We start from the raw sequence: 14,332 nt of genomic DNA on the forward strand, positions 1-14,332 counted from the left end.
GAGGTCCACATAATTAATGTAAAAACACACACTAAGGGGTAGAAATGTAATGCAGGGGGATATGCGCATGACTATTCCACTTTATTTACAGTTTATATCACTTTAGTAATAATGCACTTTTGCCTGAAGTAAAACTTATCAGCAGAGAGCCTTCTCGCTCGCACCCCGAATGATTTCTCAGACACTGCGATTAAGAAGTGAATGTCCAGTATTTGAGGTATATAGTTTTTGCCGGTTTATGGAGAGCACCAGTCCTTAAGGTGCTGGTGAAGACAATGTTTGTTGTTTTGAGATTTGCACTTGTGATGGCAGTGCATGCAAGACAATGGTCCAAGCGCTGAAAAACGGGCTTAGAATCGTCAGGTGGCTGTTTTTGACTGGTATGACTTTGATGGGCTGAAAGGCCATTGTTTGGGCTGACTGTTTGTTTCTGGTCAAAAGTTCAACCCCAGAGCTCATAAGAAACAAGAGCAGGAGTAGGCCGTTCAGCCCACAATTTACAAAGATCTTGGCTGATCTGGTTGTGGTCACCGTCCTGTCTGTCCCCCGTAAACCTTGTCAGTCAAAAATCTGCCTGAATATGTTCAAGGTTGAATTAGTGTCCTGGCCTCCACTGATCGCTGTGGGAGAAAATCCCAAACACTAGTAATTCTATGGGAGAAGAAATTCCTCCTCAATTCTGCATTAAGTAAGAATCTCCTTCATCTTTAAACTGCAGCCCCTGACTCTTGCCTTTGTCGTGAGAGGGAACATCATGGCAGCATCCACCCTGTTTATCTCCCTCAGAATCTTTGTACGTTTCTATAGGATTGCCAGTCATCCTTCTAATCCCTTATGAGTATGGGACCAAACTGCGCAACCTTTCCCAGTAAGATGACCCTTGCCTCTCAGCAATCTGCTGGGTGAACCTCTACTAACATGGTCTGCAGAACACGACATTTGGTCAACAAGTGAGAAACAGGGAGGAGAGAGTGCTCCTCCCAGTCGCAAACCATTTCCACTCCCCCTCCATCGTGGGCCTCCTGCAGTGCCACAATGATGCCACCCGAAGTTTGCAGGAACAGCAACTCCTATTCCGCTTGGGAACCCTGCAGCCCAATGGTATCAATGTGGACTTCACCAGCTTCAAAATCTCCCCTTCCCCCACCGCATCCCAAAACCAGCCCAGTTCGTCCCCTCCCCCCACTGCACCACACAACCAGCCCAGCTCCTCCCCTCCACCCACTGCATCCCAAAACCAGTCCAACCTGTCTCTGCCTCCCTAACCTGTTCTTCCTCTCACCCATCCCTTCCTCCCACTCCAAGCCGCACCTCCATCTCCTACCTACTAACCTCATCCCACCTCCTTGACCTGTCCGTCTTCCCTGGACTGACCTATCCCCTCCCTACCTCCTCACCTATACTTTCCTCTCCACCTATCTTCTTTTCTCTCCATCTTCGGTCCGCCTCCCCCTCTCTCCCTATTTATTCCAGAACCCTCACCCCATCCCCCTCTCTGATGAAGGGTCTAGGCCCGAAACGTCAGCTTTTGTGCTCCTGAGATGCTGCTGGGCCTGCTGTGTTCATCTAGCCTCACATTTCATTACCTTGGATTCTCCAGCATCTGCAGTTCCCATTATCACATCTCAGGAGAGAGTGATTAAAAAGCGAGACAGGGGAGAAATTTTTTAAAATGATGAATGCTCTGTGATGTGTTACACCGGGTATTCATATCCAATCTGGAGCTCAGTGCCGGTTTGGAATCTGTCAATAATGTAGGGACAATGGGGCATATTCCGCTGGGAGCAGAGAGAAGATCGAAGGAAAATTCACTCGAGGCACAGTTTTTTTTTAATGGTTTAAATTGAGTGAGTATGAAACAACAGCCCTCTGTAAATGAGTCAGTCCCCTGAGCCATCAGATTGAACGTAACAGGATAGCACGCAAGATGAGAAATAATTTCACACAGTGAGCTGTTAAGGTCAGCAATACTGTGTCTGAAACGCCAGTGGAAACAGACTCAAATCATAACATGCAAAGGGGAATTAGGGAAATATTGAAGAAAACAAACATTGTAAGGTTTTGGGGAAAGACCAGGGGAGTGGGAATGACTTGAATAGATTTTTTTAAAAGATTTAGCACATGTACAGAGGGCTGAATGGCCTACTTCAATGCCATGGGATTGTGAACCTTAAACCATGGTGAATATTTCCAATCACTTCTTTCAATCCAGAGTTCTGTCCACATTTCCTCTTCATGTTACTGTTCTGTCAAGAGAAACGTCAAAGAACATTGTAAAAAGCTGCCTTCATTATCCAGTTATAACACAGAGCCTGCTCCTCTGATGCTGCCCGGCCTGCTGTGCTCCTCCTGCTCCACGCTGTTATCTCTGACTGCAGCATCTGCAGCTCTTACGATCTCATTGTCCAGTTAGCATTGTTTTGACTGGGGTGTGGAGTTACTGAGCAGGGCACCCCGGCTGGTTTTAAAATTAACGTGACGTATCGTTAATTACAGACCAGCTGTTTGAATCCAGGAGGCTATTAGAGTTGGTTATTCTTTTCTCACTGTTCTCTATTTGAATTGAAGTTTGAGCCCTCTGCTTCTAGGGGTAGACTCAAACCTTATAGTGCACTGCATAGAATAAAGAGTGTGCTTTTTGTGACCTTAGGTTGCCCCTAAGCAGATTGTGGTCAATAAGATGGAAATGCAGTCACTGTCGAGTTGTAGGAAGTGCAGTACCCAGTTGGCTCTCAGTAACGACACATTAGAAGTAGAGTGAAAATGCCATTGTGTTCCGTTCCTTTTATTTAGTGATTTTAGACGAGTATTAGATGAATATTGGCTATTCCACCATGAAAATCTCCCCTGCTCCTCTCTGAAAGACCACCGTCTTGTGTCCTTGGAGCTCAATAGCAGCACTGTGTGCCGTCTGCAAGTTGCATCGCAGTAGCTTATCAAGGCTGTTCTGAGAGCCCCTTCCAAACTCACGACCTGTCCTGCTTGGAAAGACAGGTACAGCAGACAGTAAGGAGCAGGACCACCTTCCTCCAAGCCACTCACCATCGTGGCTCGGAACTGCATGGCCCCTTCCCTGGTCCAAACACGGGAAGTCCGTTCCTAAAAGCGCTGAGGGTGCCCCCACGCTGCGTGGTCAGCGACAGTTCAAGAAAGTGGCACACTGCCTGCTTCCTGGGGGCAGTAGGACTGAGCAGTGAAGGCTGGTCGTAGTTGCACGTAGTAAATTAATTTTTCGAAAGTGCTGTGCGACTTGACCTCCTGCTGGAAGGCACTCCTCCCCTGTGCCTGAGTAGATTGCTCCAACAGCCAGTGCAAATCCAGCTTTGTTTTACGTTTCTTTGCTGCCTGGTTTCCGACTTTAAATCAGTAAAGGACGTAGTTGAACATTGGTCCCTGGCAGTGTGGTGGGAATGGTTCCAGATCCAGCTCTTTGGTTTCTGTTTTCCTCCAGGTACACAGCGCACATTGAAAAGATCGATTACGAAGAGGGGAAGGTGCTGATTCACTTCAAGCGCTGGAATCATCGATATGATGAATGGTTCAGCTGGGACAGCGTGTATCTCCGGCCTTTAGAGAGGCCACTGCTGCGGAAGGAGGGAGCGAAGCTGGACGAACCCGTCGTGGTGAGGATTATTACCTTGGACATGCTGAAGCTGTTAAAAACCGTTTTCATTAAGGTCACATCCAGCCAAGATGTGCAGGGAAGTCTCAGCCTCCCTTTGGCTGAGGTTCGTTTCTGCTACAGAGCAGTGACTTGAGGTCATTGACACAGATTCTTGAGGCCGCTCGGTCCATTGTTCCTGTGCCGGCCCTTTGATAGAGCTATCCCACATCCCTGCTCCTCCATCACTGCATCTTCTTTCAAACTTCAGTGCTTGTTGAAATCCCTTTGTTCGATTTTAAATGAATTGTGCGTGTGTAAGCAATCCTGGACATTTTACAGCTGTCCAGCCTCTGACAGTAAACAAAGAAATTCCAAAGAACTGCGGATGGTGTAAATCAGAAACAGAAGTCGCTGGAAAAGCTCAGCGGGTCTGGCAGCTTCTGTGGAAAGAAATCAAAATTGAAGTTTTGGGTCCAGTGACCCTTCAGAACTGTTCTAAGGATGTTGCCAGCCCTGCTGGATTTTCCCAGCAATACCTCTTATTGTTCTTGCCTCTAGCAGTGATTGACATGGGAATACAACAGGGTTACCTCCATGCTGAGCCACCGTTTTCAAAATTCATTCACTGGGTGCGAACGTTGCTGGCATTTAGGGGGAGCCGGTGGTGTAGTGATCATGCCATTGGACTAAGAGAACCCCAGTGTTCTTGGAACATGGGTTCAGATTCCAATGTGGCAGACGGTGAAATTTGAATTTAACCAGAAAACCTGACATTAGAGAGCTTGCCTCGTGGTGGCCGTGTAACGGCTGTCATTTGTCGTGGAATAAAATCCCAGCTGGCTCGTTGATGTCCTTTTAGGGAGAGGAATCTGCCGCCCTTACCTGGTCTGGCCTACACGTAACTCCAGGCCCACAGCAATGTGGCTTTCTCTTCACTGCCTGATGGGCAATGAGGGTTGGCCCAGCTGTTATTACCCACATCCTGTGGATGACTTTATTTAAAGACAAATTATTGTCCGTTCCTAGTTGCCCTCCAGAACTGCTGTCAAGCTTCAGGGTGGGTAACTGCAGACTCGAGACTTGTAGTGGGGGGGGGGGAGTTTCAGTTTGTTCCAGGAGTACGAGCAAAGGTTTTGCTCTTAAAAAAAGAAACTGAACTGACCAGGCATGTATTAGTGTGAGGCCACCATCATGGGGAAACTAGTCGAAAGGTGTGCCGCAAATGTAAGTTACATTTCTTCAACATTGAATTGAGTACACAAGCTACGACGCTTTTCCTCGCACTCGAGTCAACAGCGCGAGAACCTTAGATAACCTTCTGTGTGGCTGTGTTTGATTTTTTTTTGTTTAGGAGTTCCGCCCCAGCGAGCAAGTGCTGGCCTGCTGGTCTGACTGTCGCTTCTACCCAGCTAAAGTTATATCAGTCAACAAAGACGGTGAGCGAGGGTGCTTGTGAGTTTGCAAAGACATGGTGGGCTCAGGGAGCCGGGGGGTGGGGGGGGGGGGGTGGGGTGGTGCTGGTGGGTGTGGGAGGGGGTGGGGGGGTCAGCTGCGTTTCTGAGAAGGCAGGGCTGCCTCCTTTTACAAGTTGCGTTGCGGTTCAAGAGGTGCAGGGTACTGGGGAAGAAGTAGAAAAGGGAGAGTGTGGGAAACAGAGAAGACAGGATGCACACATGGACGAGGTCCACCGTTTTGAGACCAGCTTTGGTTGCTACAAGGTGTGCTGTGTGTATGGGTGACCTGCTGAGATTATAATGAAGCCACATTGGATCAATCTGGGCCTCTCGCTTTTGGCCGATTCTCCCCTGTTTGAAGCAGGCTTGGTCTTTTTAGTTGAAGCAATAAAATGTTAGTACAAAAATGTTTTGTGTATTAGCCAAGTGGCTATAGGAAGGATGTTGTTAAACTTGAGGAGGCAGAAAAGATTTACAAGGACGTTGCCGGGACTGGAGGGTTTGAGCTGTCGGAAGATGCTGAATAGGCTGGGGCTATTTTCACTGGAGCATCAGAGGCTGAGGGGTGACCTTATAGACATTTATAAAGTCATGAGAGGCATAGATAGGGTGAATAACAATTTTTTTTTCCAGGATGGTGGGGGGGTGTCCAAAACTAAGTGCATAGATTTAAGGTGAGAGGGGAAAAGATTTAAAAGGGACTTATGGGGCAACTTTTTCACGCGTTGGGTAGAGCATATCTGGAATGAGCTGCCAGAGGAAGTGGTGGAGGCTGGTACAATTACAACATTTAAAAGGCATCTGAATGGGTACATGAATAGGAAGGGTTTAGAGGGATATGGGCAAAATGATGGCAAATGGGATTAGATTAAATTAGGATACTTGTTCTGCATGGACAGGATGGACCGAAGGGTCTGTTTCCGTGCCGTACAGCTCTCTGACTTTATTCCAGAGATCCCTGACACTTTTTGCTGCTCTCAGGGGCAGGTCTTGCTGTAAGTATCAAAGGCGTGCTGCAAGGTGTCCTGCTACAGGGAAGAAAAGTGGACTCTGATCACATCCAAACAGACGGAGAGAGCCTCGTGCTCAGCGTGTCAGCATTTTGGCATGCTGCGCTGCACCGGAGACGCACGTTTGTGCCTTATGATTCTTTGACACGTTGAGACGTCACTCTCCTGCAGACCATTGGTGCAGCGTGGGAATGACACAATTGCCAGGCAAAAGATGAAGGTCATTGTGGTTCACCTTTTGTTACACTGGCTGTACACTGCTGCCTAATGGTAGCAGCCTGTCCCTCAGTAATCAGTCTGCAACAGGCTTGGAGAGGAGATGACAAAAATCCCAAGACAGTCTACCTGTCCGCAGCAGGTGTTTCCTGGTTGCTCATGTACTGCCTCCCAAAAGCATTGTTTTCTAAAACAAAAACAGACTTAGCACATACCAACTACGGCGCAGGTTTCTCAACAGTTGAAGTTGGGATGTTCACATTCAGCAAAGTAAACCATTAGAAAGACACCCAGTGGGCGGATGGAAGGAGCTAAGCTGGTGTGGCCAGAAGGAAAACATTCGACTGTTGTTGGGGCCATCTTATAGAGCTGAAATGTTGGGCTTCCGAAGGGGTTCTGAAGAAGGGCCACTGGACCTGAAACATTGACTCTGCTTTCTCTCTGCAGCTGCCTCTAGACCTGAGTTTTTCTGGCACTTTCTGTTCCTGTTGTTGGCGAAGTTTAAAAGTTAAGGGTTGCCCTTTGAGCACCATGAAGAGGATTTTTGTTACGCCAGAGGCTGGTGTGACCTTGAAACTTCCTCCCTCTGACGGCGATAGTGGCGGCTCACCGAATATTTGTAAGACCGACGTGGATAGATTCTTCTCGGCTGGTGGAAAAAGGAATGTGGTATTTGAAACCCAAACAGATCAGGGATGAGCTTACTCAAAGGTGGAGATGCCCCAGGAAACAGAATATTCTGTCTCTTCAGCATCAGTGGTCAGCTGCATGGTGATGGGAGACATTGTAGTGAAGGGTCATCATGTTCTTGACATACTTCCTGTTGTTTGAGCTCTGCTGTGCAGTTGAAAGGGTAACCACGATAATCAATTGTTATCAGATTGGCTGAAGGACCTGTTATCGGAGGAGAACATATCAAGCCATTCAGGACATAGTGTACACTTGAGTAATGAGAAGAAGAATGGGTTTATCCTCCTGAGAGGATCGGAGTTGTGATATCTTCTTTTGCAAAGCTCACTGGTTCCTCTGATGATCATCACTTTTTGTGAAAATGTTTAAATAGAGGAATAGAATCCCTACAGTGTGGAAACAGGCCATTCAGCCCAATGAGTCCATACCAACCCTCTGAAGGCCATTCCACCCAGACCCATCCCTCGACTCTATCCTGTAACACTATATTTCCCACAGCTGATGCACCTAGCCGACACATCCCTGGACACTACGGGCAATTCAGCACGGCCAGTCCACCCAACCTGTACATCTTTGGACTGTGGGAGGAACCCCACACAGACATGGGGAGAATGTGCAAACTCCAAACAGACAGTCACCCAAGGCTGGAATCGAACCTGGGTCCCTGGCACCGTGAGACAGCAGTGCTAACCACTGAGTCACAGTGCTATCCCATTGTTTCGACCGAAATACCTTGGGCCTGTGCCTTGATTTTTCATTTTTATATCTTTGGTAATTATTTTTGATGTATTTTGCAGTAATTTTGGATTTGTAATAATTTTCTTTGCTACTACGAGGGTTTCTCAATCCTGTTTTTGGTTAGTAAAGGACAAAGACTGTTCTCCACCGCAGGATTTTTGATTTACAGACCCGCACAGCAGTTAAAATCCCACCTCATCTGACTGGGGGGAGTTTAAGTTCAGCTAATTAGTAAATGTGGAATATTAATCGTGATGGTGAAATTACCAGATTTCCCTAAAAATCCTCTGGTTCACTAATGTCTTTCATGGAAGCAGACCCTCTTTCTTAACATGGTCTGGCCTATATGTGACATCAGACTGACAATGATAAGATTGACTTCTATCTGCTCCATTATATGACCCAGCAAGTTCTCAGCAAGGACACTTAGGACATTTAAAAGATTTGTAGCATGGACGTGGGAACGGCATTTCCATCTTGTGGATGAACCCAGAACTAGGGGGTCACTTTTAAAATTGGGAGTCACCCTTCTAGGTGAGAGGAATAATTTCTCTGAAGGTTGTGAACTGTCTACCTCAGGTGGTGGAGCTGGGGCTTCATTGAATGTATTGAAGGTGGAAGTAGATTTAGATATAGATTTTTTTTATTGTCACGTGTTCTCAAACACAGGGTACAAGAGTACATTGGAAGGAGTATAGTATTGCCACAAATGGTGCCCCCTTAGGCGCAAAGTACCTTTGTACAAATTTCTTAGTTACAGAAGTTGAAAAATAAATAAGTATAAAAAGACAAACGTAGCAGCCCTTTCTTAAGCCTTGAGAGGTAAGTGTTAGAGAAAGGAATCAAGGTTATCGCTGGGAGTGTGGAATTTGAATAGAAACAGATCAGCTGTGATCTTATTGATTGATGAAGCAGGTTTGAAGGGCAGAATGGCCTACTTCTCCTATTTCATATGTAAGTGTGGGCCAGCCAATTACATCTCGAGGACAAATTAAAAAGTGTGTGTCAAATTTGGAGAAAATGGGAATGGGCGATAAACGTCGGATTTGACAGTGGCATCTACATCCCAAGAATGTTTTGTTTCTAATTCAATGCAAACGAGGAGCAGGATTTAGCCAGCTGTTACGGAAGACTGGCCTGGAGAGGAGGTGAACTGTCCCGGGGTTGTTTCCAAATATGACTTGGCTTTCACATGGTGAAACAGAATGATGTTGAGGTACTGAGACTGGCTGTGTGTTCTCTGCATTTCAGCTTCTTATACAGTGGAATTTTACGATGGTGTTGTGCAAACTGTGAAGAAAATCCACGTCAAATCTCTTCCCAAGACCTCGAGGGATAAGGTAAGGCTCACAAACTCTGTCTACATAGTTACGTAGGCTGCCCTTGGCACCCGAGACTAGTTCATGAGTTGACAGAGGAATACAATGAGCAGGAGTAAACCCTACATCCCTTGTACCTGCTTCATCAAGTTCCTTGATTTTTGGCCAAATCAAAAGCACATTCCGAGTTATCCAGATATCCGTTCGAAAAAGAGACATGAACTGATGTAGTGCTGTGTATGGCTTAAGATTCTTCTGTCCTTTAGAGTCTGGTTGCCCTGCTATAGGAAGGAAGTTATCAAACGAGAAAGGGTGCAAAAAAAAGCTATACAAGGATATTACCAGGACTGGACAGCTTAAGTTACAAGGAGAGGCTGGATTGGCTGTGTTTGCTTTTCATTAGTTAGGACCAGATCCAGGAATATGGAAAACAAAAATGATAAATGGAAGTTGAGGAGCAGGCTAGCAATGATTTAATGGAAAGGCATTTCAGTTTTGTGAACTGAATAGTTGTTCCTGTATTCATACAGATTCATGATCATCAAACTTTCCCATTTAGTGTCCAACTCCCATCACATCTACTTTGTCACCAGAGCAGTGACAGGGCGACAATTAATTATCTTGGAGCGCTGTAAATGTTTGCGGTAATTTAGACAAAAAGAAATCAAGTGTGTGGTAATCAATCCTTTAACAATGTTATGGGGACGTGTGTTTGTAGATATTTCTAATTGACCTGTTCAGATATGTTATAACACCCTGGGGCAGCTGGCACTTAACTTGGGTCTCCTGGTTGACAGGTAGGAGCACTACCACTGCATGACAAGCTCCTAAAATAGGTTTGTATTTCAAGGATTACGCTATGTGCAGGTGTGCTGGGGGATCATTTTAGTAGTGTAGTCTGGCAGCCAGTGCCGATGCTGTGCCAGTGTCAAAAGGGAAGGATTGTAAGCCGACAAGAGTCCTGTCCTTTGAGGAAAAGCTGACTTCATAGAGTAGGACATGGCAGAGAGAAGCATTTCAACCTACTGGGTCAGTTCTGGCTCTTCAGAGCAACAAACCAAAGCGTTAATTAGTCTCACTCTTCTCGCAAATCCCTGCAAACTATTTCTCCAAATATTCATGTATTGACCACCTCTAGAATACCGCGTACAATTCTGGTCACCCTTCTATAGGAAGGATGTTGTTAAATTTGAGGGGGTGCTGAAAAGATTTACAAGGATGTTGCCAGGTTTGGGGGGTTTGAGCGAAAGAAAGAATGAACTTCCTGAGGAAGTGAGGGATGTAGGTGCAATTACAACATTTAAAGGAGATTTGGATAAGTACATGAAGAGGAAAGATTTGGAGGGATATGGGTGGGGAGCAGGTTGATGGGACTAGTTTAGTTTGGGATTGTTTGGATCTGTTTCTGTACTGTATGACTCCATAATGCCGTTCCCAGAATTAGGAAGAAAAATGCGGTACATTGTAAACTACTGTCTTGCTGTGACTGACCACTTCAGCCACTTGATATAGTTTATTTTCTCCACCTTATTCCCTCATGATTATAAACACCTCTGTTAATTACAGCTGATCAGGTATAAAGCAGGCCATTCACTTGGTTGATCAGTCGGGAAGCGTCTTTGGAGCTGGGTGTAGGTAGGCAAGCGCGAATAACATGGGAAATAAATTTTAAAATTGCCACAAGTGTCTTGTTATTCAAAGAGTCAGCATTTTGAAGTCATTGACTCTGATCTGAGTCTTGTTCCCCAGTCGTGAGGTGTTCCAGTGCCTAGGTCAGCGTATCTCTGGGATCTTGAATAACAAATTTTGTTTAACTTAACAGAATTCTGCAAGTGGTAGGAATAAAGAAAATGGCCCCGGCAGCGCAAGGCAAAGGGAGAGGTTACGGGAGAGGGCTCCCCCATCCCTTGGGGATGAGCGGGTCAAGGAGATCAAGGCAGTGGAGAAGAAGGAGGAAGAAGCCAAGCCAGCCCCGCCCGAAGTGGAGCCCAAGCCTTCGCACGATGCATCCGCAGAGCAGGCTGAACACCTGAAGAGCTCACCGGAGGCTCTGTCGCAGAAGAGCTCTCCGTCTTCCAGTGAGCCAGGGAAACCCGAGGAGAAGAGAAAACGAGGGAGGCCCCCCTCTGTGGGACTAACAGGTGAGCCGCAGCGGGTTCCACGTGGTCTGGATTGAGGCAGCTGCTCTCTGAGTCCAACCGGGGAGCAGACAGACTCCTGGTTTAACGCCTCATCCCAAAGGCCCCACAGCCCCCCTTTTGCGAGAATGTCAGCCTAAATTGCGGGCTCGTCTCTGTCACAGGACGTGAGCCGGCAACCTCCTGACTTGGCGAATGTGCAAACAATTCCCTTAACTTGTGGCTGAATCTTCAAAGAAAGCTGTTTGAGTGAGACTTCCCTCATTCCTTTGCCCCACCCATGGTACGGGAATGTTGAGTTCAACATCTCAATGCCTTCCCTGTTCCACCACTGCTGGCCAGCTCAGAGTTTAATGACCATCCCAAATTGCCCAAGAGAGTGTCATGGTGAGCCACCTCCTTCAACTCTTCCAGCCCATCATATGGACTTCGATACAAACAAGGGACACCCTGAACCATTTTTCAGAGCTTTTGAATCAGCAGCATTGCTGTGAGCGTTGGTGTGACTCCAAATTTCCTGAACACTCTGAGCTGGTGAACGGGACTGATGTAAACTTTTTGCACCCTGTTTATTTAACTCAGTTTTAAATTCCTTTGAATCTGTGATTATTGTCCTAAGCCTCTCGATTACTAGCCATAATAAAAACGTATCCCTCCCGACCTGGGGTTAGATGCGGCATGGTGGGTCCATGCAGGAGTAACAAAGTGGGTTTCAGCAAGTGAGGGAAAACAGGGGGTGCAGATCGACAGTACAGTAAAACTGCTGATGCTGGAAATCTGAAACAGAAAAACAGCAATTGCTGGGGAAAGTCTGGCAGTGTCTGTGGAAAGAAATCAGAGTCAGTATTTCAGGTCTAATGACCTTGCTTCAGAACTGAACACCTGAAGAAGGGTCACTGAACCCAAAACGTTAACTCTGCTTTCTCCCCGCTGATGCCGAGAGACCTGCTGAGTTTCTCCAACTGTGTCAAACCAGAAGTTTCTGGACAACTTGCTATGATTTCTTTGTATCTTTGGGATGTGTGCTTTACTGACTGGGCTAGCATTTATTGCTCATCCCTGACTGCTATCAAGGTGGTGCTATATTGAGCCATTGCAGTCCATGTGGTATAGGAACACCCGTGGGTCTGTTTGGCAGGAAGTTCCAGGATTTTGACCCAGTGACACTGAAGTCACAGTATGTTTCCAGATTAGGATGGTGAGTGGCTCGGAGGGGAACTCGATGGTGCTAATGCTCCCATTTACCTGTTGCCCTCCATCATTCTAGATGGTAGTGGTCATGGATGTTGCTGTCAGAGAATTCTTGGTAAGTTGCTTTAATGTGGAAAAACTCCCCCCGAGGTGTAACTTTGAGGTGGAAGGGAGAAGAGATGCGAAGACAAAGAAAATATCGGGAGGCCTTGTTCAAAAATGTCATGGTAACTTGAGGAGAGTGTTGATGGCTGGAGGAGCAGAGTTTAGGGAGGGAGTTGCAGAGTGTGGAGTCAAAAGACAGCTGAGAATGGAGAGATTGAAGCATGAAGGTTGACTCCAGATAGTAATTTAAAAGAAAGTAATTTTCCCCTGCGTTCTTTGCCGTTTTAATCAGTGTCCTCTAGCTACTGACCATCCTGTTTGTGCGAACAGTTTCTGTCTCTTTTAAACCGAGATGCAGTCAATTGTAAGGTGAATATTAAAGAGCTGACAGCACAAGTGTGGTGGAGTTCTCCAGCCTAATAATTCACCTCTCAATCAACAGATAATCTGGTCTTTAACACACTTGCTGTTTTTGGAAGCTTGCTGTGCACTGTTTGACTGGCCTCATTTCCTACTTCACAACCTTCAGAAAGATATTTGATTGGCTTTAAAGAGCTTTTGGGGTATCCTGTGGTTGCAAAAGATCGTAGATGAACATTGCTCTTTCTTATTGCTTTGTGATGAAAGTTAGCTTTAATTTCTAGTCGATTTTGCATTTGCGATTGACGTTTCCTTCACGTACTTCCCCAGGCAGCCATTCTAAGGGGGCTGCATGTCAGAAGGATCGCAAACCACTTCCATCACACCAAGGGGGCTCAGGAACCGGGAAGAGAAAGTCTGCCACCGATGTCCCATTCCAGCCAAAGCACACCAGGCTTAGCAAGACCTCAGGTCAGTGCTCTGTCAGCTAATCCCAGGAAAGATTGAATTCTCTAATTCACATGTCAAAGGAAGCGAGTGCAGTTTTAATGGAGTTGCCTAAGGTTATGTCCTTAATAGCTTTCACAGTGGATGGTCTGTGGCTGTAAAGAAGAAGGAGTGAGAGTATTTTTTGATCTAAAATACTTGGCCAGTCTGACCTTTTGTTATCCCACTGCTAAATTGGTGGCTGTACCGTAAGCTCTACATTTGCTCCCTGAATCATTCCACGTCACTATCTCTCTCTCCCTCTCTTTCTCGTTTTTTGTGCCCAGGGAAGTTTTTTTAAAATGTTGAAGGCATTGTACGTTGATTTTTTTGCTGGGGAATGCGTTGGGAAGATCGCAGGTCGGACTTTTTTTGTTCTATGCTTGGGATGTGATTGTTGTAATTTCTTTATGGTCTGTAAGTGGGAAACATTTTGGAACAGCTGGAAATTTGCTTCTCACTGGAAGGTTCTCAATAGTGATACGGAGATACTGCCCTCCATAAGAATGTACTGGGGACAAAAAGCCAGGTATATCGGTCTGATAGCTAGGGCCTTACAGAGCCCACAATCCTCGGGGCACAGGAGCAGTACTGGGGCTCCGATTTCTATCTGTGTCCTGACTTCCAACACAGTGCCTCTACTCCCCCTTCTCTCTGTTTCACTTTATCTCACTTTCTCTTAGCATTTCTCTCTCTCTCCTTTCCTCCTCCACCATCACCATCCCCAAACCCCCAGTTTTTGCTGTCTCTCTCTCTAAACTCTCTCTCTACACCCTCTCTCTCTCTCTCTCTCTCTCTCTCTCTCTCTCTCTCTCTCTCTCTACACCCTGTCTCTCTCTCTCTCTCCACCCCCACCCCCACCCATTGTCTCTCTTACTGTCCCTCTCCCCTTCTCTGTTTCTCTCTTTGAGACACACATACAGAGGCAGATGCACACCCGGGATGTCATACTGTTGCTGTTGTGCCCGGTGACTGAATGGAGTCAAGTCTTTTCCTGTCAAGAGGGGTTTTATCATTCTTT

The 14,332-nt window shown here is 46.3% G+C and overlaps 1 protein-coding gene across 4 annotated transcripts in view; it reads left to right on the top strand.

Annotated features, from left to right (window-relative positions):
- The window catches only part of LOC125461638 (PHD finger protein 20-like), a 69,106-nt gene that overhangs the window by 14,134 nt on the left and 40,640 nt on the right, over positions 1-14,332 (top strand). For all 4 annotated transcript variants that reach the window (XM_059652740.1, XM_048550588.2, XM_059652741.1 and 1 more), the window contains exons 3-7: positions 3,452-3,623; positions 4,956-5,040; positions 8,964-9,052; positions 10,854-11,172; positions 13,156-13,296. In XM_059652740.1, the coding sequence (XP_059508723.1) occupies positions 3,452-3,623; positions 4,956-5,040; positions 8,964-9,052; positions 10,854-11,172; positions 13,156-13,296 (806 nt within the window). The remainder of the gene's footprint in view (positions 1-3,451; positions 3,624-4,955; positions 5,041-8,963; positions 9,053-10,853; positions 11,173-13,155; positions 13,297-14,332) is intronic.

Source organism: Stegostoma tigrinum, chromosome 19, assembly GCF_030684315.1.
Source record: "Stegostoma tigrinum isolate sSteTig4 chromosome 19, sSteTig4.hap1, whole genome shotgun sequence".
NCBI classification, from domain to species: Eukaryota; Metazoa; Chordata; class Chondrichthyes; order Orectolobiformes; family Stegostomatidae; genus Stegostoma; species Stegostoma tigrinum.